Here is a 25,650-nt window from a genome sequence, read left to right as displayed (position 1 = left end):
GATGATGCACTATGGGCATACCGGACCGCTTTCAAGACACCCATTGGCATGTCTCCGTTTCAAATGTTGTTCGGGAAAGCTTGTCACTTGCCGGTAGAGATGGAACACAAGGCGTTGTGGGCTGTCAAGAACTGGATGAGTTAGACGAATTCAGATTGTCCGCTTATGAAAGTGCAAGCCTCTATAAAGAGAAAACCAAGAAGTGGCATGACAGAAAAATATTGAGCAGAGACTTCAAGGTCGGACAGCAAGTTCTGCTGTACAATTCCCGATTGAGACTGTTTCCGGGAAAGCTCAAGTCCAGATGGTCAGGACCGTTTTTAGTGAAAGAAATCCGTCCATATGGTACAGTGGAAATTAGTCCACTTGATTCTGACCGAAGCTTCAAGGTGAATGGGCAGCGATTGAAACCATACCTCGGAGGAGAAATTGACAGAGGAACGGCTACCGTTGCTCTTGCAGAAACGTAAAGGAGGTACGTCAAGCTCGTGACGTAAAACAAGCGCTTATGGGAGGCAACCCAGTATTTAAGCTTCCAGTATTTTAAATTGATTAGTTTATTTTCAATTTCAGTTTTTAGTTTTAGTTCTTAGCCATAGAAAATAAAAACATTGAGGTGGATGATGAATTTTTGTTGAGATGAACGTGCAGGTCTAAGTGGAAATAAAGCATGCTCAGGTACATGATTTTTATTACAATTATATGTTTTATAAAGGGTTTAAACTCCAAGGGGAAGCTTAAGCGCGCTAAACAAGAAAAGAGGCCATTTGGTTCTGCCTCTCCGCGCTTAAGCTCAGGAGAGGAGGCTTAAGCGCGCTCCACGATTAGAAAGAACCCATTCATAGCTCGCGCTTAAGCCCCCAAGGGGAAGCTTAAGCGCGCTACATAGGCCATTTGCCACTGCCTCTCCGCGCTTAAGCGCAGGATAGGAGGCTTAAGCGCGCTCCTCGAGCTTCAAAATCCAATCCCAGGGCGCGCTTAAGCCCTCAAATGGAGGCTTAAGCGCGCTAATTGAAGAAAAATAAGCCATTTGCCACTGCCTCTCCGCGCTTAAGCGCAGGTGAGGAGGCTTAAGCGCGCTAAACAATGAAAAAAGGCCATTTGGTTCTGCCCCTCCGCGCTTAAGCGCAGGATATAAGGGCGATCCTCGAATACACCCATACCCAGGGCGCGCTGAAAAAAGGCCAAATAAGCCATTTGCCACTGCCTCTCCGCGCTTAAGTGCGAAAGAGGACCGCTTTAGCGCGGCCCAACCCACCCAAAGCCTGAATCGGGGAGGGCGCTTAAGCGCACAAAACCGCGCTTAAGCGCGCCTTAGCAAATCAGATTTTCAAATAAACCCCAAATTTCCCCCTACACACTCATCACACTTCTCCCTCTCTAAAACCCTATTCTCTCTCAACCATAAAGAATTCTCCCACCAAACCCTAACTCTCCCACCACCGGATAGTCACATCACTCCGGTCATTACCAAGACCACCCTCCGGACCACCCAATCTTTCGGATACCACCATATTCTTCCGGTCATAATCCTCACACCCTCCGGTCACCAATCACAGTTCATTTCTTCCTCGTTTGCACAAGACATTCAAGGTATATCTCTTAATATTCTTCCTCATTTGAACATTAATGCGTCCAATTTTTCCCTTAGAACGAGTTGGATTCTTGAATTGGGATTTGGATTCTTGGAAATTTTATTTTAACCGCACTAAGGTTCTGTACTTTGAATGTTTTCAAATGATTGTTCCCTATTGAATTGAAATATGATTTACATCGTTACTTATTACCTGATCTGGTTATTTTGATCTTTGGGTAAGGAAACACATCATTGAAATTAGGAAGAAAACCGAAAACACATGCATTCCAACCGTTTGATGAAATGCCCCAATATAGATATCCAAAGGTTGAGAATTATGTTTTTGGAATGGGGCCAAGATTATTCAACCTCTGATTCATATATGGTCATTAATTATCAAATTATTTTGTTTGATTTATTTCAGCCTTACATGACTTATCATCGAATTTAGTAAAAGAGAGTTGAACCCACATGCATGTGTAGTATTTGACAAAATGCCCAAAAGAACAGAACCTCCATTCCTCATGCATATGCTCGAATCCTGAAAAGTAAGGGAAGGTTACATATTATAGGAATGCAATCATAATCCAGAATTCATGCATATCTTCTGCAGTACTCTAGTCACACGTAATTGCTGATATAATCATTTGGAATACTTTGTGACAGAATAGGTACATATGATTGAAACAGAATGAATAGCATAGAATTTCCATATTTAACAACTGTAAAACATATGATTCACTTTATATATGCATGCTGCCATAAATATGAATCCTGCAGTTATAGGATAATTTGAGCATAAACCAGAATTTACACTAATGCAAATATGGGAATTATAGTTTTGGACAGGATAAAGAGAGTCCAATGTACATGTCTTAATGTGTTAAATATGATCGAATTGGGGAATACCTTGCTGATTATTACTGTCCTTGATCGTCTACACAGGAGTTGGAATGAGCAACTGTCAATCATTATAATAATTCCAGTTTGATTCCATACTGCTTATTAATTTCAGCATACAACCTGATGTTAATCTGGGAATTGTTTCGTGGGTTTCGCACTGACTTGAAACTTTTCTGATTTTCAGGATATGGCTCCTAAGGATAAGACTTTGGGAAAAAGGGTCCGAAAGACCACAGCCCCTGGAGCTGCCTCTAGCTCCACCCCCCCTCCGGATTTTGACTCACATAGGTTCACAACAGCTGAGCACGAAGAGAGATACAAAATTGTGGCAGCCAAACCTATCATTCGGGAAAGGAAAATGGTGCTGAATGACGGAGAGCACCCAGATTTCTACAACAACCTAATCCGCAGGAGGTGGAACTCTTACGCAATATCACTGACAGATAGCTCCGGCACAATTTGCAAGGAGTTTTACGCAAACGCTTACAATTTTGAGAAAGGGGCAAGGCGGATATACAAGAGTTATGTCAGGGGCAAGAGCATATTCTATGATGCGGATGCATTACAAGAACATTTGAAGACAGCCCATCATCATAGAACAACACTGTGTGATTACAGAAGACTACTAAGTAGGCTTGAGTATGGGCCTGTCAGAGGCAATGATCATGATACCTGGAATCCAGTGGAAGAGGCAAGACCTATTCTGCAAACCATTGCACTTCCAGAGCAAAATTGGGAGCTAACTGCAGATAGCCGCCGTCCCAAACTGTTAAAGATAAGACAGCTGAATGCAGTAGCTAAGATATGGTTCCAGTTTATCATCAACAACATCCTCCCTACCACTCATACTTCAGAAGTTCAGGTCAGCAAAGCAGCTCTCATTTACACCATTATGACTGGTGGTACAGTGGACCTTCCTTGGCTGTTGGCAGATGGTATTTATGATTTTGCCCATCATAAATCTCAGAAAGCTGCTCTTGCACACAGCTCCCTTATTCAGACCTTGTGCCAAAAAGCGGGAGTAGAGATACCCACCGAACACAAGCCGGTGGAAGTGTGCCCCCCTATTCATGCTGCTTTCATTAACTACACCATGGGTATCCCTCCAGCACCCCCAGCACAGCATGTTCAGCAGGGAAGACAGCCAGATCTCCCTGCTATATGGGAGGCAGTGCAGTCACTGCAGCGTCAGCAGGGATCTATGCAGAGGAGAGCTAGATACTCTCAGAGCAGACAGATGGCCTTTCAGGATTATATGAGTACACAGATAGTGGAGTTATTCCGCCAGAGAGAGATTCCGGCATTACCCTTCGAGTATCCAGCATATGTTGGATCTGATGAGGAGGCCCCATGCACGACCACTGCTGCTGACACTGAGACGGCCGCTGCTGAGAGTGATGCAGTCCACATAGATGATGCCACTGCTGCTGAGGCCATAGTTCGAGACGACCAGGAGGATGCAGGAGATGACGACACACCCACCACTGATATGGAGGAGGACTGACCCTCACATCAGTTTATCTGTTTTCAGACTTTTATTTTTTAATTATTATTTTGCTGTTTTTACTATTAGTCTAGTGCATGTAGACATGGAGGTATATTGAGACTGACCTGACATGACTGATATTGTTTTTGGATAGATGACATGCTGACGTAGTTTCTTTATCTGTGACATGTGTGCAGAGTACATTACCATTTTTTTCTGATATCTTGCTTAGGATTCTTTTTAGATTTAAATTTATTGCTGAGGACAGCAAGATTTAAATCTGGGAATGGGTACCAACGCAATTTATCAGACCATAAACTTCACATGGTCGGAAGGAGAAACTCATGATTACACGGAGTACACAGAAATATCCAAATTACAAATGCAGTGTTTCAAGGGAGTTTCTTAATATTATTTTCATATTATAGTTCATTATTTTTATATTATTTAGTATTAGTTTATTTTAGAATTATTTTGATTTAGTATTAGTTTATTTTAAGGTCTTCATATATATTAGTCAGTTAATATTTAAGTTTTTTTTTTTTTTTTTTTTTATTAAGACCCCTTCCATCTTAGTCAATAAATAAATAATTAAGTGGATCTTAAGAGGTTTTCCATTGTGCTTGATATGGATGCATAATGAATAATTACATGAAATTGGTTGATAGTTGATATCAAGAGTATAAAGATGTAGATAAATTTTATTTTCGTACGTAAATGAGCGTCAGTCAAGCATGCTTCATAGTTCACTGGAATAAGAGAAGAATAACTAGAGTAATCAAAGAGAGAGTGGAAATAAGTCTCACATCCTTCGCCGTAAGCTTTTGAGCCTAAACAGAATTTTTTTTGTGGTGTGAACTTCTCTGTATGAATCACTCTAGAACTTGTTTTGTTTCTCTTTGAAATGGTCTGTAGTATACAATTGTTGAAATGATAGAGGCAGTTCTTTCTGAAAGCTAGATAGCCAAATAGCCACCCTGATGTTCATCCTTAGTTGAAGCCCCTTTGAGCCTAGGCCTATTTATTCATTGACAGCTTATTGTGAATAGCCATTTTATACACATCCTCACCTGAACTGATTAAATTTCAAATTTAAATGAGGGACTAGATATGATTGAAACAAAAAGAGAAAATCAAACTCTAAGTGTATGGGAGAAAAGGGTGAAAAGAGGAAAAAGCCAAAAAGTGGTGGAAAAGAAAAGCAAAGAAAAAGGTTGAAATGTGTATCTGTACAAAAACAGAAAAAGAAAAACAAAAGGAAAAGGGAAAAGAAATAAAAGACTCATATTATATGAATAAGTGGAAGAAGAAAAGAGAAGAAAAATAAGAGAAATCTGTTTACTATATGTTGAACAGTTAAACTAGTTCCTCTTTGAAGTTGAATTTTGATCAGTTATCTTACGCCACTTACCCAGATGATTCCTTCCCTTTTATCTAAAGCCACGTTACAACCTTAACAAAGACCTCTTGATTGACTTTGTATAGTAGTAAGACTGTGGAGAGTGAGAATATAAACAAGCTTATGGTAGTGTTAATTCAGTAAAGTAAGAGTGAAACACATACCCTTAAACACTGAGTATGAGTGAATAAATAAAAATCCAGTGAGAGGGTGTTGTGGGAATTAAATTGTACTACTCTTTCTTTTGAGAACGCATGTTATGATTTTATGACTGGTGAATTATGGTTGTTTGCTTGAAATGGATGTGTCATTGATTTTAATAAGTCTGAATACTTTGGTATCTCATTATTGATCAGTTTTCTGCCTGATATTCATTAAGCATGACTAGCCGTCTTCAAACTTTCCCATAGTTTTATTCTAATTAGTTGCTGAGGACAGCAATGTTCAAATCTGGGAATTGTTTGATAAACCTTTAGTTTATCTTATTTTATAGACTAAATTAATATAAAATATCAAGTTAAATAAGTCAAAAACTAAGGTTTAATATAATAATCATGAACATTATCTGAATTTTTGTTTAATGGAATCATCTTTGCTATTTTTTAGGGATTTGTTGACAAAAGGAGTCAAAGATGAAGATTGGATAAATAGAGATCACAACTAGAAAAGATAAGATCAAGAGATGATAGAAGAAGATCAAAAACAATAAGATTGAGGATCTTATCAAGTTGTTAGAAGTGGGAGCTTAAGCCCCCATTCAGAAGCTTAAGCTCCCTAAAAACGCAAATAGCTACTGCCTCTGGGCGCTTAAGCCCCCAACTCAGGGCTTAAGCGCGCCACAAGAAGAAAAAGTTGTCGCGAGGAGCGCGCTTAAGCGCCCTTCAGAGCGCTTCAGCGCGCAACGCGAATCAGAATTCACTGTCCTAGGGCGCTTAAGCGCGCTACAACAGGCTTAAGCGCCCAGACAGATCCAACTTAGGCCCATTCGAGTTTTCTACTAGGATACGAACTCTTGGCCAATAAAAGGGCCATTGGGGACCAGAAATACATAACTTTTAGATTGCTAAACAACTCTTGGGTGCTTGGAGGCGGAGGGAACGCGAAGAAACATCAGATTCATGTTCGTGAGCGGCGGAGACGGATCAACGTCAAGTGTTCACTGGAGATTTTGAAGATCCACCAATCACCTATGGAGTTTGGGGGAGCCTTTCTATTTTCTTTTGTTCTTGATTTTGCCATGTCCGGCTAGTTCTTTAAGTAGTTAGGGTTAGATGGATTTTAGTCGATTTATTATGCTTTGAATAATTCGTACGTTAATTTTCCTTTTTATCATGAATGAAGTTATCTGTTTTTAATGCTTTATATAGGCTTGAATCTTATATAATGATCATCGGTAAATGCATGACAATAGGGATGTTGGTGTGTGATCCATATCTGATAATTTCATCGTAAACGCTATGATTCTAGGAATAGACATAGAGTTTGCGTAACCTTAAGATTCTTGAACTTAATGCTTGCATTCTTGGGGAATAACCGGGGAACTAGGGTTCTTTCAAGTTTGTAAAGGTTTTAGGGTAACAAGGGATTGAGCTCTAATAACACGCGAAAGAATTGGTTAGATTGATATTAAGGACGGTTAACGTAAAGAAGGACTTTGAATCATAATAAGGAGATTAAAGGAAATCGAACCCCTAGCTACGTTCTTTTACATTCTTAAATCACATCTTTAATTTCTTGTCTTTAATTCTTGCAAGTAATTAGCTTAATATTTAATATTTCAATTTTACAATTCAAATCCTGTTTCCAAATACACTTTCGATTGTCCAACTAAGTTTGCGATAGTGAATTAGTGCTTGAACCGTAATCCTCGTGGGAACGATCTCTTACTTAATCATATATTACTTGTACGATCGGTGCACTTGCCGTGAGTAGCAACAATAAGACATTAAGAGAAAGGAAGAGAGAAACAACAAAAGAGAATTTGAATTGATTCCATTTTGCATAACAACAATTACATGGTTATATATATATATATATATATATATATATATATATATATATATATATATGGAAACTACTGTCAAGTGATACAAGGAATCCTAAAAGGAAGTTACAATAATTACAAATACTAAATGAAGTTACAATATTTTATTTAAAAAGAACATAACCGCAACTAACTGGTAATATGATCCACAACCTTGACCCGATGCGTTGATTGGTGAAGTTGGACTATAAGGATGGACAAATTATGATCAAACACTTAAACACCTATAAAGGGCTTGTGAAATAATTAACAAAGATTGAGATGAAAATTGATGATGTATTTGTTGGAGACAAAACAATCACACACACACGATCACAATTCAAAAAAGAGAGAAAGGGAAAAAAAATTTGAGACAACGATTTTCCTGGGTTACGTCCAGCAATATGCACTATATTCTCTTCACCGCACTCGTTGCTGTAACATCTCGTCTAATTAGGAATCTATTTAAATTGCAATTAGGAATGTGGTAGAGTACTTGCCTTCAGATTATATAAATGTTTGCTTTAGGGTGGAGTTAAATTAAATTAGGAAATTATTGATATTACCATGGAAGGTGAGTACCTATTTTATGCATGTGAAACTCTAGCTATGAGTATAGGAATAATTTAATTATAATATATAGAAAGCATAACACTACTTAGAATTATACGAGTACTCATTAAAAATATGTGATTAATATTATTACAAAGAATAAACTCTTAGTTAATAATTGGATGGCACATAAATTAATAAGGCAAGGGTTAATTCCTAAGATAGGAGAACAATTGATACTTGAACACTAAACCTTATCCTTGACTAATCCTAAGAAATCAGTGTGCATGCCCTCTCATTGGTCAAAAGACCACACCCTATCCTCCCTCGTCACTTTTGTTGCATGTCCGCCACTTGTACAACCCATGGATACTTGGATTTTTCCCTTCATGTTTCGGCCAAACTCCATCTTTGGGGACAAAAATATTCACTTTAAATCAATTGGCTGAAAACTAATCTCTTCCCTTATCCACTTCAAGCATGGAAGAAAAACTTAGCTGAGCATCATTCCTCTAGCGCACAAAAAGAACAACAGAACCGATCGTGCACATTGGGTCTAGGCCAGAAAACGCAGCCACTCGCTTTCTTCCACCAAGACCGTGAATCTCTCAAGAGAGAAATTTCCATCTAAGCTTCCATGGGTACTCCTTTCACCCTTCGGCCGAGTAACCACCAGCAAGGAGGTGAGATGCTCATCATTTTTGGTTCCTTTCCTACTCCACCAGTTCTGACTAAGTCCCTCCTTATGTGCACATGATGTGGCTCGTTGGATGCTGTCTCCCACTGCATGCAGAGTGTGTCCGAAACTCAGCCTCATTCCTCTGCCCTCCTTGTGCACGGTCTCACCAATTCAAGGAGGTATGGTGTTTTCGTCACATTTTTGTCTCCCCAGGCTCCTTCCGATTTCTAAAGAAATACTTCCATCCCTTGTAGCTGTGGTTCTGAATTTTTTGAAGAGTAGATAAACTCCCTTACATGTGGCTGAATTCGCGAGCTTGGGATAGGAAAGGGTGAGAACCTTAGCACCTACCTTGGGGATTATCTTCTTGGCTGATTGGTGAACCGTGGAGTGCATACAAGGAAGTAACCTAACCTAAACCAAGACTTCTCACCCTTCTCTGTTTCGGATTTGTGTGCAGCCTAGGAGAATGTAAGTTCCTTATTCTTTTTACTTCAAATTCTGCTGCGTTGGAACATTTGGTGTATGCCAGCTTAGGACCCGATGTTGGGAGCTTGGAACAGAAGTCTCTTTTAGAAGGGTTGGACTGTTTTGGTTGGACCTTACGGTGCATCAAATTTTGTATGCATTAAACTAATTGGACAGCATGCTCTAGGCTTTCCCCTTTAGCGCACAATGGGAGTAGAAATGTAACAAATGTAGATAACAAATCATGAGCCTCTTTAAGGTGAAAAACCGTGTAGGAAGGCTTGGGAAACCTTGGACAATTCTGTTATTAATAAGTTAGCAAAAAGAATCGGAAGTCAGAAAAATTATTAAAAAAAAATTGTTTATGTCATGAACTTAGAAAATAGTATGCTAGAAAGCCTAAACCGCCCCTTAGTCTTGTGGAAAAGGTTGTGACAATAGGATTTTGGTGCATCTTGTGAAGGCTAGAAAATCGAATAGTGAGTTTATAAGAATAGCTCTTATTAAGTGTCGGTCTGTTTTGGTAAAGTAAGTCAACGTGCCTAACTTGCAGTAGTATATTTTATGATACAGCCTGATTAAAGGTCACTTAGCACTTCCATGGTTCGTAGCACGGGTTATGTAAATGGAACTGTCATAAGCACCTATTAATGTTAAGTAATCGAACCTGTGCATGCTAGATACTCTGAATTTCACTACCGTTAATAAGTTATTAAGTTAACATGAAGACAGGAATTGGTTAGTATAAGAAGCGTGTTAAAACCGATTTAAAACACACGAACTTGGAAGGCTTGGAATTGTTTATAAATAGTAGATTAGTATGAATAAAATTTTGATTTGTTGTGCACTTGATTAGGTGCGCATAAACCTTGAATGTGGACTGAGTTCGCTGTTGTTTGATTTATATTTGGGCACACAAGGTAAGTGTTAGGTGGCATTACCTATTGTGATTATTAGCTAGTGTATAGAATTGTGAATTGTTGCTCACATATGCCTTGGACTGTATTCTATTATATGATATACGTGTGCTGCCTATGAATGTGACAAATGGAAACTCTGCTATGAGAAGTAATGGTTATGCAACAGCTTGGTATGGAAATTACATGAAAGATATGCTAGTATGATGATGATTTCGTCATGCATATGCACATCATATTCATCTGTTTCTTTTGTGAGTGTGAAGCATATCATGGCATACAACATTGTGCATCCAAGTTAGAAGCAGAAGTATATAATTAAAGTAAGCATATGATTGAGCACGCATCATATAGGCATCCCTCCGATACCAGGGTATGGGACACTTGGCTTCCGTCCGCATAGGCCACAGTTGGAATTCACCTTTGAGGGAGCCATTATGGAATATTCACTATGTATGTTAGTACGCGCACGACGGTGCTATGAGCGTAATGATGGCGTTATATACGCACTATGATATGTTAATATTTCTCCAGAAAATGAAATGTTTATGTGACTGTTTTATAATTTTGTACCTAGTCTAATATTATTGCAATAATGGTTTTGCTATCACACTACTGGGATTTTTCTCACCCCTTTGGGGCTGCAATTTTTATAAAATTGCAGGAGGACGAAAGAGCATATGAAGACATGGTTATTTTGGATATTAGCTGTTAATTGCTGATGTTTGGATTTTTGCTGTTGCTGTTTATTTGATGGATGACTGTATTATTTTGGGAAGTTTGGATTACTGTTGGAACTATGATTTAGCTACAGTTTTAAGACTGTTATGATCAGTTATTACCTTGGAAAACAAAAAATTCTGAAAACGTTTTGCGAAAAAAAAAATTTCTGAACGTTTTATTAAGTGCTGATTTATAAACCGTTTTGCGAGCACTTTGCGAGTTATATTACGAGAGAGGCAAACGACCTCCGAATTGCTATTATTTTATATGCACGCGAAGCCCCCGACGTGCTCTTTCTCTATAACAAAGAATATTTTTTTGAATTGTTGAACTCGATTTTATATGAATTTTATAAGACAGAAAGGTCTGCCAGGAAATTAAACATTTTCAGCAAGCTAGGAAATTTTTAAAGTCTACTCTGATTTTTGTATGTAACCAGATTTCATCATAAGTTTTAATTAGCAACAAAAAGATGTGTTTTCAATATCAAAGTAATGATGTCAAAACTCTAATCCGCTTAGCAAACAACTCTCTTGGATGCATAAAAAGGAGGGTGTTACAGTTGCAGTACTTAGTTTACAAGAATAGTTGTTGTTATAGTTTTCTAAATACTAATGTTCTATTGTAAACATAGTGACTTATAAAGAGTGACGGTGAGATTAATATAGTAGAGAGAAGCTGAACATAACCTACATTCAGTGAATTAGGATAAATTACTCTGTCAAATCTCTCTTTCCTTTCTCTTTTGTTTTTCGATTTGTGCGTGTCGATTTCGAACAGGGACTATGGAAGAGAAAAATTCGAGAATGAGATAAATCTCGAGGTCGTTCAAAATCAAGAACCAAGATAGTATGTCGTTACTATGGAAGTCAGCCTACGAGAAGTTTGAATGTCGAATTCTAAAGAAAAACCCAAGCCTACGGAGAAAACCACCTCGACTAACACAAAAACTCCTACAAAGTTGGGAAGAGTGACAATTTTGTCACGTTTGGCAAAAATATTTACCAAACTGCCACGCCAACAGTAAATTTTGCCAAAATGTGTAGCGAAATATGCCGCGTGGCATTTTGGCAAAATTTACTGTTAGCGTGGCAGTTTGGTAAAAATTTTTGCCAAACATGACAAAATGGTCACTGTTCCTAAAAAGTTAATATCTTCCTAGTTTGGAAATATAATTACCTAAACGATGCTTACAACAACTGTTGGTAGATAGTTGAATCGGGTGCATTCTTTCATTTTACTCCTCTTGAGTTTTTTTTTTTTTTTCATCCTATAAAAGTAGTGACTTCGGCACAGAAAAGATAAGAAACCAAGTTAGGAAAATAATGTACTAAAATAACTATTTAATCAATGTACCAATCAAAATTAATGTACTAATCTTCAATCACAATTAATGTACCAATCACAATTAGCATATCAATGAGATTAACTTTTGACTGTATCAATCATAATTAACTTTTGACTGTATCAATCACCAATAACTTTTGAGGGCCATAACTTTTAATTCGGATATCCAAATCAAATATTTTTTTATTTTATTTCACATAATTTTTCAAGATCTACTCAATGACATCTCATTTGACATATTTTATCTCTTATAAACTATGGGTGTTCACAGTCTGGATTGGATCGGTTTTGAAATCAAAAATCATCCGATTCAATCCCTTCGGTTTAATCATGTAATTATCCATTCGGTTTGGATTTTTTTTCAAATCCGATCCAATTCAATCCAATTTTTTCGGTTTGTATTGGATCGGTTTTCGGTTTTTTGAAAATTCTAAAATTTGTTTCATAATTATTATGCAAATAACATCTTTAGTATATATTGACTTTGCAAATTTATTTATTTTTAAAAAATAAAAGCATCAGTAAACGATAATATAGTTTTTTTTTGCAATGAGATATGAAGCTCTACGCAAATGAAATTTTGTTGATGAGATGTGACTAGGTTTTTTCTTGAATTTAGTTGATGGGTTAATGAGTCTTGGGTTTAAAAATTTTTAGGCTATGAATCGGGAAAAGCTCAAGTAAGTAAAGGGGAATTAATATATTAGATCGGTTTTCATCAACCAATCCAAAATCCGATCCAATCTAATTAAAATTTTCGATTTTTATTCGGTTTTTGATTTTTCGGTTTTCGGTTTATTCGGTTATTGATTTTTCGGTTCGGTCACCGCAGTTTGAATCGGTTTGAATTGGTTGATGAACACCTTATTACAAACATAGTTCGAATTTGTAACAATAGGAACAATTAATATACCAATCACCGATCACAATTAATGTATCAATCGTATTTAAAATAAATATTTTTTCAAAATCTAAATAATTTTAATTTTTATTAAAAATACTTCTAAAATAAATATAAGATATAAAAAACAGTTTTATGAGAAATCGATCAAAACGAGCTCTAAGTCTAACTAAACGTTTTAAGACCCATTTCCTTTACAAAACAACGTCCATGTGAGCTTTCAGAAGTTCATCTCCGTGTGCATCGTGAATTATCTTCTTCATCTTGGCACCATTCATAGCTCCGCCTCCATTCCAGTCTTTATCATTACCCCATCATCATTATCTTTCAAGAAGAAGACACAGCCAACATTTACTTTCAGAATAGATTCATTAGCTTTTGCCCAGTGCGTGGCCATATTCCGAGACAGACCACAATGAAGACCAATCACCCGAGTCTTATGAAAAGCTAGAAGCTTTAACTTCGCACCAGCGACAACGCCCTCAGCATTGTTAATCACTTTCGCGGGAATAAATTTTTGGTGCTATGCACTAAGATTCAGTGCATTTTATTAATGAGAACATTACACATCATGAGAAAGAAAAAAATTGACAGAAACAAAAATTAGCTGACATGTAATATTTATTGATAGGATGTACTGAATATTTGGTGCATCAGTAACACCAAAAATTTATGAGAGTGGATCTATGAAAAAATGGTAATGTGGTTATGTTATTTAATCACAATCATTTATTGATGATGAGATAAGAGAGAGAAAAATATATAATTTTTAGATGAGTAGTTGTGATCAAATAACATGATCACATCATCACTTTTTCAGATGTGATTATCTACTCCCAAAATTTATACCTTCCCCTGTCATCGTGCTTTTGCTCCTCCCATATACCAATGTAGATCATAAATACAAAGTGCTACTTGCTCTGAGCAATAGTCCTTCAAACTAGGGACCAGTCGCTTCTGCAATGTTCCTGTCGCATATCTATTTTGATAGCACTTTTAAACGAGAAAATTTTTCTCATGTTAGTGACTCAAAGCATATGTGGGTTTCACCTTTAATTTTTTTCTCTTTCCACTATTTTGTGGGATCCACTTATACAATGTGTCACTAACATGAGAAAAATTTTCTCCTTTAAAAGGAGAAAATGTTTTCCCTTATTATATATAATTAAAACAAAAAAAATTATTTTAAAATCATATCTTAATTAACAGATTAATTAACACTAAATATAATTTTAAAGAAAATTAATTACATACATTATCAGTTATTGAATATTTTTTTCATAATTAATTCCAATACGCATTAGACATTATTTATTATAGTTTTAAATTAATAATCAGCATATATATATATATGTGAGTTTTATTAATCTAAGAGAGAAATTTTCTCATATTACAAAGACAATCATATGTGAATCCATTCACTTATAAAAAATATAAAAAAAGAAAAAAATAACATAAAAATAAATGTATGTATAAGAGAGAGAAATACTTTCTTATAATATATATATATATATATATATATATATATATATATATATTTAACATTATTATAAGTGTTGCTATACGCATTTCACGTATTATTTAGTGCCAATAAACTCAGAGTTATCCATTTAATCACTTCTTCCAACAAACTCATTCATGGCTTTTCCAAAATGACATCAATCAATCAGAAGTGCATAAATCAAGCAAAAGTGTAATGATTACACATCAAACCAGTCGAACGATGGATATCATCCCCACAAGACTGATAATATTTCTATAGGATAGCAAATCCCATTACAATACTGATTGATATGTGAGGAAGTTGTACGGGATATCAAATGAATATCCCTACAGGTAGAGGGCTCAGCTCAAGAGTGACTAGTTGGTTTTGTTGAGAACAGTGACCAAAGTGTCACGTTTGGACAAAAAAATTACCAGATTGTTACGCTAACAGTAAATTTTGTCAAAATGTCACGCGGTATAATTCGCTACACAGTGTAGCAAAATATGCCACGTCAGAACGCACAGAACCAAAAATGCCACATATCAAATTTTGCAAAATTCACTACACAAGGGAGTCAATTTCTCAAAATTCGCTATACAGGGTAACAAATTTCTCAAAATTTGACATGTGACATTTTTGGTTCTAACATGGCATATTTCGCTATATTATGTAGCGAATTACTTGCATACATAATTTCCTACACTGTGTAGCGAATTATGCCGTGTGGTATTTTGACAAAATTTACTGTTATCGTGACATTTTGATAATTTTTTTGTCTATACATGACAAAATGGTCAATATCCCGATTTTGTTGATGGTGGCTTGTGGCACGTGTACTATTATCGAAATTTCAGCCGTCAAAGGATGCAACTGCTCCACTCAACTCTCAGCAAGCAAGGCTTCTTTATTGTGTCAGCTACGAAGCCAAATCCCCAACTTTCCCTTCCTAAATTTTGAGGTTTAGTATGGTGGACCCGGTACTTATGGTCTCTTCCAGAAATGGTAAAAAACAAGGGAGTGAGAGAGAATTTCCTAAAAAGTGAGGGATTGGGATGGAAACATAATTTTCCAAAATTAAAAAAGAGATCACCTAATTATCATAGTCCCGGATCACTATATAAAATTTCTTAAATTTGAAAGAACATTTGAATTTTTGTTGCATTTTTAATTTATAATCTTAATTTTATGCAAGAATGTACTGATTTTTTAAAGTTAAAAAAATCCCATTCTTTTTGAAAAATGAACGACCTCAATAAACTCTCAATCACACATTATATGAGTAGGGTTAGTAAAATATCAATATTTTAAATCGACATGTTTTTGACCTGTTTAACCATTTTATACACTTCTTACATCATGAAACAAACATTTTGGCCGTAATATGGCAAAAAGAAAGAAAAAAAAAACAGAAATTACATCAATCTCAAAATCAAATTAATGATTTATAGCAACGAGAGTCGCTGTTGGGTCAGCAGGATTGCCACAATACTGTTATGTGACACAATTCTGGTCATTTGTCACAAAATTTTCTCCCTTCCCCATCCCATTTCCTTCATGAAAATATTAATTAGAATTATAAAAAAATATAATGATATCAAGTATATCTAAATATTTATAATTCTTCTCAAGAATCATAAACTTTTATGACAAGTCTGACACTTAAAGCAATTAAAAACTATACATGGTATCACTTACCATCTTAAATGATATCAATTATTTTATATCATTCTAGAAAAAGAAAAACCAATTATTAATCTGTTATTATTAAGAATAAATTTGATATTTTTAAAATTTTAAAATATTTATAAAGAGTCATTGTGTTAATTATTATTCAATTCAATGAACTTAATCTTATTTTTTAAATGATAATAATAATAATAATAATATTTAAATACTAATTATTATTTATTAAACTAAATAATATTTAAATTAAATGAATGGATATAAATAAAATAGGAAGTAGAATTTGGAATGAATGGTCAAATATTCTATCAGGTGAGAGCAATCACTAGTTGAGAAGTACAATTTTTATATAACATTGCTTTAGTAATTTTTTAAATAGTAAAATTATATATATACCAATCAAACACATCATTTTTTATTCCTCAAATATATGCTATAATTATTTTACGGAAAAATATTTTTCATATTGTATGAAAAATATTTTTTTATGTTGTGAATCTTCGATTTATGTATAATTCTTTAATTTTTTAATAAATGTGGAAACAATTATCATGCAACGTCAAAAAATAAATCCCATTATTTTATGGTGCAAATGACATTTTTCACTATACAGTTGATTTATTTGCTTCTATCATTTTTTAAATGCAATTTTACAGTTGTTTTTAACCATAGAATATTAAGGAATATTCGAATTTTAAATTTAAAAGCGTCTGTTGCGATGGCTACTGCATCGTTAAGTTGACAAGGTAGAGCATGATTTTCACGAGATGAAGCCATGATTAGCACACAGAGAAACAGAAACAGAAACGGGGTCTGTATGCATGCGAACAGTCTTTTAGAAGATTTTAAGAATGATTTGTTTCCCTTTACCGGGAAGGGTTCTTGTAAATTACTCGTTGCCGAAGTTATAAATACATTAATTCAATTTCAATCGTATATTGAATTTGGTATATTTATAGTCAAATCATATATCTTCATTTGGTGTTGGATTAAGTTCCGACATATTTATATTTTATATGTACAGTTGACAACATGGTATTTATTTTTCAAAAAAAATCCAAAGTTCCAGAAAGAACATGGAATTGCACGTGACATGCATGGTGGATAAACAACATCTTTGCCTATTTTAAGAGAATTTTAGCTGACCTAATTAATTTTATATTAGTTGCATAATAACATCTGGTAGATAATCTGTAAGTCAATAAATGTATTACAGTGATACTTCACAGCTAGTTTTTTTTTATTAATTATTTTAAAATAAACAATGTTAAGCAGACAACTAACAAAATTAAAGATAAAATCAATAATCCTATCAGTAGTAACAATCATTTAGGATAGTTTTTATTTTTGGTAAAGGGATATCATTTGAAATGATTAATTGGCCATTTCCCTTAATTTTGTATTTTTATCAATCATTTTTTATAATTTTTCCATCCATTCTTTTTCTGATGATTATTTCAGTTTGGAATATTCGATAAAATGCTTGTCATCATTATTTTATTTTTTTGAAGAAATACGAAACTTGATTTGATTATTTTTTTATACATTATACTTGACTTTGAAACAAATTGAGATGTACTTTTCGTTTGAATTTTGTTTGGTACATACTTTTTGATACATTTTTGTTAATAAATGAATGTTATGCAAATTATATTTAATAAAAAAATAATTAAAATTAAATATTTTATTTATATTTTAAAAGTCTAACAAAATTCTTTATGAGTATAAAATAAATTTAATCATCTAAAAATATCCGGTTCATATCTTATTGATTCATATTTATTATATTTAAAAATGTTAATTTGTGGATAAATTAATTTTTACTATATCTTTTCTCTTAAAAATTAACATATATTATCATTGATTTTGTTTAAAACACACATCTTTTAATTATATTATATATTTTTAATAACATACATTACTTTTATTATCATTTTAATTTAAATTTTATTTCAATTATTAAATAAGTAAATGGGCTGAACTGGATTAGCTTGGTCAGGAAAAAATGTCGTAGACTTCTGAACCGGTGGTTCATAAATGTAGTGGTGGAGCCAGGCTTCAATTGGAGTCGGGGTCAAAAAATTATATGTGTATGTATTTTTTTTAATTTCTTTAGTTCATAATATAATATATTTAAATTATATTAAATACAAAATGCCTAACCAGGGAGCATAAAAAATGGTTATTTATTAAATATATTTTTTTTTTTTTATATAAGTGAAAATGGAACACGTAACTTAATACAACTTACTCAAATCTCTCACCAAATATATTTTAATTTTTTGATAAGGCCAAATTACAAATTCTAGCCCGGGCCAAATTATAATTTTAGACTAGGTCAAATTATAATTAATTATATAATTATACATGATAATTACAATTTGTTAAGATTTAGCTCGGACCGAGGTCACCCCCAAGTAGCATGTGGCTCTGCCACTGCATAGATGTATCCTAGGAGAGTCTAGTTTGTTGATTTAGGGGTGCTCTTAGAAGCCATGGTATAGACTACGACTCTGTTAAAGCTTCTCATGTATATGTGTATCAAGGGGGAGTGTGTGAAAGTGACTAAGACGTGGTACCATTTGTGCAGAGTAACTGCATATGAAGTGAGTAGAGAAGAAGATGATGCCCCTTCTACGAGTGAGGGGAATATTTAGAGAGGGAAAATCCCTATCAAACGTGGGGGAAAAAAGCATAGGACTGTCACCTAGTAAGCCTAGTCTTTTCAGGCTAGACATGCTGAACCTCTGCCTAATGAGCAAGGGCAGCAGTGCGAGGGGGAGGAATATATTCTAGTGATGAGCTTCAATGGCTCTTCATAAGTTCTCTCTAAAAGATTTTAGATCCGATTGGGCTATAGATGTGAGCTGGCCAGAACAACTTATAATATATGTTGGGTTAGATTAGCCAATTTACACTAGCTACACATTATATTTCTTTTAATTTATTGTTTTAATATTCTATACGAATTTAAAAGAATGCACCAGTGCAACTAAACTCACTTTTTATATATTTTTCTCTCTTGGGTTCAGTGTTTATCATTTTAAACGACACAATTTTGTGTCATTTTCAATGAAATGACGTCATTTTGATGTGTTTTGTCATTTTTCTCTAATTTATAAAATTAGAAATAAAAAGAAAATGGAGGGGAAAAATATAAAATCTTGTCAAAATGACATAGTTTCATTAAATATGACTTTTGTATCATTTAAAATGACAAATATTTTTTTCTTTTTTTAATTTACAATTCTTTCAAAAGTCTGAATGAATTTAAAAGAATCCTTAAAAATTAAAATACAACTATACGAACCAGTTTATATATTATATTTATGGTTTTAGGGCATGTTTGGAGCACATGATAAACAAGATAGGATATGATAACTTATCATATCTTACTTTTATCTCTTGTTTGGTGGGTCAATAAGATATGATTAGCTTATCATATTGTCTCATTTTATCATATCCAATACATGATTTCTTATCCTATGAGGGGAGCTGGGTTAGGATTCAATAGGATATGATACAAATATTGGATACTCAATATATCCCCACGCTACCCAATATATTTGTATTTATTGCATTATATTTTGTTTTTTGTTTTCTCATTTCTCCTTCTACATAATCTTATCAGATTGTTCATCAGGTGATCATCAAACACATGACATGATATCGGCTTATTAGCCTCATATCATATCCTACCCTTATCAACATCATATCATATCCTATCGTTATCCTATCCTGTCCACCAAACGAGCCCTTATTGTGTGTCATTTAAAAGGACATAAGTTGTGTCCTTTTAGTGACTTACACAAAGTATGACCGGTCATATTTTGCGTAAATATGAAAAGTTACTTTTTTTCAATTTACACGTCAGCGATGTGACTGAGGAGAGAGAAAAAAAAAGTAATTTTTTTATATTTACACAAAGTATGACCGATCATATACTTGTGTAAAACACCTAAAAGAACACAAGCTTGTGTCATTTAAAAGGATACTTTTTCTGTTATCAAAAAAAAAAAAGGATACTTTTTCCATATATATATTTATTAGAGGCATGATATACTTACCACCAAAATAGTTTACCACATTTACAACCAACTTAATCACCGTTAATTTTCGTCAATCTAACGGTTATAATTTATTGGATCATATTTATTAATTAATTTTTAATTTTCTATAAATTCAATAAATTATAACCATTAGATTTACGAAAATCAACCGTTATTAAGTTGGTCGTAAAGGTGGAAAACTATTTTGGTGGTAAATATATCCTTCCCAATTTATTATTTATTATTCTTAAATATTTAATATCATTGGCCAAAAAGGTTGAGATGTGGGTTTCATATATATATATGCACATTAACAAATAGTCACCTCGTTCTCGTTCTCAACCCTCTTTCCTTCTCTCCCTCTCTGGTCTAGCCAATATTACATCAAAGACAAATGGAAGAGACCAAATCCAGGTTCAAGCGAATTTGCGTGTTCTGTGGGAGCAGTTCGGGGAAAAAAGCTAGCTATCAAGAAGCTGCTGTAGAACTTGGCAAGGAGCTGGTAATGTATCCTCTCTTTTTTTATTAAATTTTTTTTTTTTTGGTTAGAATCTCCTGCTACACCATACATAAAAGAGGCCAACTGGTTTCTTCTGGAGAGGAGTTTTTCAGCAAAAAATAAGTAAATAAAATACGCTTTAGTTTTTCATCGTTTATCAAATCCTGCGTTTATTCTTTTTGTCTCTTTTGTTTTTAATCGCTTGTCAAAATTTGTTCTTGCGAAAAGCGAATTCAGCCGCATTGCTATATTAAGCTTTCTTTGTTCTATATCTAACTTTTCCCCTCCTATAAATTTTTTACATGTTAATGATCCGTTTTGATTTCTCGCTCTGGAATTCTATATTTGCTTCTTTTTCTTTTGCTTTTAGTAAAAGGAAATAAACAAGCACTCGAGTCGCAACGCGGGCTTATGATTGTTAAGGAGTGAGTGTATGGTTTAGGGTTTAAGTTTGGCATGAGAGAGAGAGAGAGAGAGAGAGATTGCTAGCTGTAATATGCCTGTCAGTTGAGCAGCCTTCTTGCATGATCTTTGTTTTCCCAATACTATGTTATTTGTTACAACACAATAAATTTCTTAAATTGAAAACAAAAAAAAAAAAAAAAACCCCAGAAACACATAGTTCCACATTTTCCCAGGGAACCAAACGTGCTACCTAGGTATCATTACTCTATGAAGCGTGTTCTTAGCCTTTGGCATTCCCCACAAGCTTCCATCAACAAAAACCTCTATGATTTTTCAATATGGCCAGGGGTTGTCACTTGTCACCCCAAACATGGTCAGCACTCTCACTACCATTCCTTTTTTTCATTGTTTTAAAATATTTTATTTTTAGCATCTTACCCCTTTGGTTGCTATTGATTATTATTGACCACATCCTCCACTAAATCGTTATAATAAAATTTTATTATTTTAGCCATGTCCGAACAGTTGGTCTGGTTTGTTTAATTGTTTTCATGATGAATGTAGTGACACGCGTCTACTTGGTTTGCTTTTTCGATGTGTTTTGAAGGTTGAGAGAAGGATTGATTTGGTCTACGGAGGTGGTAGCGTGGGGCTAATGGGTCTCGTTTCTCAGGCAGTTCATGATGGTGGGCGCCATGTTCTAGGGTTTGTTCTCTCTATTTCTCTCTCACACACTCCCATTCCGTCTTGTGTTTGTGTGTATTATGAGAATTGGCCAGCTTAATCACTTTTGCTGATCCTCGTTTTTTTTTTTTCTTTTTTCTTAAGAAGTTGAATGTACTTTGGTGTTTCTACTTGATTCATGAGTGTTTCCCTATATTTTCTGGGTAATGTGTTGCAATAACCAATGTAGAACATTACGGAATTTCTTAATCATATATAAGTTCCGAATGTAGCTTGAAAGGGAGCAACTTGGATATAAATAAAATAATTTCACAGGGATCAATATAACAGGCCTTCTGCACCGTTGCTGTTTTTTTTTAAGAGTGTGACCTTTACCGGTAGTTAGAAGCTTCTTGAGTAGCTTTGTTCTATTGGATAAAGTTGAATACCTTTTAGCCCTTTCAGAAAGGGACGGTAGAAAGTTTTTACACAGCAATTGGAGCAGACATGATGTTTATAAAAAAAAAATTTATTTTCTTGCACTTTGTAGACAACATAGATTCCTTGTTCCACATTAAATTAGTTTAAGACCGTTCTTTTGTCTTTATGTGATTCACCAAAAATAATCTTAAAATTTTTTTTTTTTTACCTTCGACCATTGAAATGGTGAGACCTTTTTGTGTTTTTATTTTGGTTCTGACCATGGACATGTTTGTGCAGGGTTATCCCGACATGTCTCATGCCAAGAGAGGTATATCCCTTTAGGCCTTTATCACTCACTATTTTGTAGTTCATTACATGGTGATAGCACAATTAATTGATTTAAAATTCAAATATTAGCTAGTTAGATTCAATATGGAAGTCATCAATGAGTTATGATAAATATTCATGGTTATGTTGCGAATGCAGATAACGGGTGATCCTATTGGGGAAGTGAGAGCCGTATCTAATATGCATCAAAGGAAAGCCGAGATGGCCCGTCAAGCCAATGCCTTCATTGCCCTCCCTGGTAAGGATTTTAATTTTCTCATACAAAGAGCTATACTCATATGAAGGGGGATATTTGATCTTTGAGCAACACATAGAGCTATACTCATTTTTCATCCAACAGGAGGATATGGAACCCTTGAAGAATTGCTGGAAGTAATTACATGGGCTCAGCTTGGGATCCACAGCAAACCTGTAAGATCTTCCTCATTTCCAATCTTGAATTAGACAATATAGGTGACATAGATTAGGTGGATACCAATGACATTTCATTAGTTACAAACTTCGTTGACCAATATACAATATGTAACATAGCTGGTAGAGAAACGTATGGGAGAGGTGCCTGAAAGATGGGAAAATATCGTAATATGATAGAAACCGTGGCTTTCAAAATGAAACAAATAATCTCCATTGCCCTCTTGTGAGCTCTCTGGGATAATTTCTACTATACATAAAATGTAAACTAGTTGTTATCAAAATAAAAATAAAAAATGTAAACTAGTCAAATTCCTTTTATTTATGTTTTCCTTCGGCTATCTAAAGCACATACTAGTAGGTATCATCAGTTGCTATGTTACTTAGATAGTCAAATTATTTTGGTTAATTAACCAAGTTGATTATTGGATATGATTCGGTGAATAAAGTTTTATTAGCTTGGGATTCATGTCTATATATATAAATATGTTCAATAACTAGGAAGCTTCTAAACAACCGGTACATGTGGGCTATTTAATTAAGATTCGCAAGAGTGGATAGAGCCTCCAATTGTGTAGTTAATCGTTGTCACGTTACATTATATGAAGGTTCTCCCTGTTTGGATGGGAGGAAAATGTTACATAACTAATATAAAATGCATGACAAAAAACCGCAAAAACAAATAAACTTGTTGGTCAATGAAGATTGGTGGTAACATAGTGTCTGTTTGTTAATTATGTGAGGTGCAGGTGGGGCTGTTGAATGTGGATGGATTTTACAATTCCTTGTTGTCTTTCATTGACAAGGCCGTTGATGAAGGCTTTATTTCCCCCACGGCACGTCGCATTATCGTGTCAGCACCCACAGCCAAACAATTGATGCTAGAACTAGAGGTGCGTCAATATTGCTTCTCACTTTATAAATATAAAATGATCAATATTTTGTGGTGCAAGAGAGATGATTCCTTTCCTTTGAGAAAAGCAAAGTTGAAATGTAGTATTAATACTAATTTAGTTAATGCATGTGGCTAAATCAAGTTGGGCTATATTCGATGTCCTTGAATGGAGCTAAATGTATCATTAATGTTTTTTGGAGGCAGGAACATGTTACTGAGCAAGATGAGTTTGCATCCAAGTTGGTGTGGGAAGACAGACTAAATTATGTGCCTGAATCAGAAGTTGCCATGTGATCGATCCTCTTTATAGCTGATTCGTGAACCACGGTTTTTGGGTTTTTAGCTATCATTTTGAGTACATATGAATCCTCCATCATATACGGGCATAGGAACCGTAGAAGTCAATACGGTTTTTTTTTTCTTTCAACCTTTTGTTAATGCCCCTAGTATACGGAAAATGAGGGTAGTTCAAAAATGTGGAAAATCTTTAATGAAAGTTATGGTACCGTTGCCTTTGCAACGACGAGATGCGAATCATTCCACTTTTTTATTTTTGTCTCTTAATTACTTGATTCATATAATTAATTAATCAAAGATTTTGTTCATACTTCTAAACAAAGCGAAAGGTTATATTTTTAAGTCATAATATCAGTACGACACTTTTGAATGAATTTTTATCAGTAAGACATAGTATAATTTGTAAAAAGAAAAAAAGTTGGCAGGAAATTGCCCATTACATCATTTCGAAGCAAGGGTTGGCATCCCAGAGGAGGTTCCTGGAAAATCCTCTGTTGCTCTCACATGATCAAAGAAAATTAGGTTAGTGCTTTGCTTCAACGGTATTCTTTAATTTATGACACAGTTACATGCGGGTAACTTGTTGCGAGTCAAGCCTTCCTCTGCTGTCTACCAATGATAAAGTTTGACAGAAAGTAACGCCAACTAGAGGGAGACACGTCACAGACGTAAAAAAAAAAAAACAAATTTTTTATTTATAAAATCGATGAATTTTAAATTTTATTTAGCATTAAAAACTATCTACATATATTACCTCTTATTATTAAATTGTTGATCTATTAATAGATATTTAAGATTTATCGCATGATATATTTATGTTAAAATTAAACATAAAAATATTACTCCCTGATGTCATATTGTATAAATTATTTATAAAAAATATTAATGCGGTAATAATGTTTCTAATATATGACACTTAAAAAAATCTAATGACGTAAAGAAATAAGATCCGGTGCGATACATATACACGTGTAGCTGAGGTTAGCGAGATATCCATCATTAAATAAGTTGCACTCGGGAGATCAGAGCCGTTAGATTTGAATTAGGCAATCATCATTAAGATATCAAATGATGGGTACAAGCGTGGTCCCGCTGAACTCGTATCTAAGCGTGGTCCCACAAGACCAGTATATATGAATAGTGTTTCATCGCGTATTTAAAGAGAAGAGAAGATGAAGGCTAAGACATACCATACCTTGCAATAAATAATTAACTTGTTGGCCCATACAACTAGAATCAACAAATTGTCGTATCTTAAATTATTCCTCTTTTATTTTAAAATATTTGTTAATTTAAGAGTTTTGGTTTGATTTACATTGTTTATCATTTCAAAATTTTAAGTATGTGAAATAAAAAAGAATTAATGAAATGAAAAACCTGTAATTTAATATAAACTGTCAATTAAAAATAAAACAAACTTACATTTTCTTGAAATTAAAAATATTTAATTTCCTAATTTTTTATGAAAAACCTGTAACGATTATTATTATTATGAAATAGAAGTACATCATTGCCCT

General features: G+C 34.2%; 2 protein-coding genes and 1 long non-coding RNA gene across 3 annotated transcripts; all 3 read left to right on the top strand.

Moving 5' to 3' along the window:
* The first annotated feature begins 11 nt into the window (after window positions 1-11).
* On the top strand, window positions 12-470 carry LOC133298764 (uncharacterized). Its single transcript, XM_061498136.1, has one exon. It carries the CDS (start codon window positions 12-14, stop codon window positions 468-470), a length of 459 nt encoding a protein of 152 aa, XP_061354120.1.
* A 7,870-nt stretch (window positions 471-8,340) lies between these two features.
* On the top strand, window positions 8,341-10,891 carry LOC133298838 (uncharacterized). Its single transcript, XR_009749867.1, has 3 exons — window positions 8,341-8,797; window positions 8,873-9,089; window positions 10,668-10,891. It is a non-coding gene; the product is annotated as an uncharacterized LOC133298838 (long non-coding RNA).
* A 9,683-nt stretch (window positions 10,892-20,574) lies between these two features.
* LOC133298683 (cytokinin riboside 5'-monophosphate phosphoribohydrolase LOG7-like) lies at window positions 20,575-24,130 on the top strand. The gene is made up of 7 exons (XM_061498041.1): window positions 20,575-20,694; window positions 21,704-21,801; window positions 22,480-22,510; window positions 22,669-22,768; window positions 22,871-22,941; window positions 23,691-23,834; window positions 24,041-24,130. The coding sequence occupies exons 1-7, from the start codon at window positions 20,587-20,589 to the stop codon at window positions 24,128-24,130; spliced, it is 642 nt and encodes a 213-aa protein (XP_061354025.1). The 5' UTR covers window positions 20,575-20,586.
* The last annotated feature ends 1,520 nt before the right edge of the window (window positions 24,131-25,650 follow it).

This window comes from Gastrolobium bilobum, unplaced genomic scaffold, assembly GCF_033153095.1.
Source record: "Gastrolobium bilobum isolate Gb01-03AN ecotype WA unplaced genomic scaffold, APGP_CSIRO_Gbil_v1 utg26361, whole genome shotgun sequence".
NCBI classification, from domain to species: Eukaryota; Viridiplantae; Streptophyta; class Magnoliopsida; order Fabales; family Fabaceae; genus Gastrolobium; species Gastrolobium bilobum.
The sequence above is the reverse complement of the archived record's forward strand: the minus strand, read 5'-3'. Positions and strand labels throughout refer to the sequence as shown.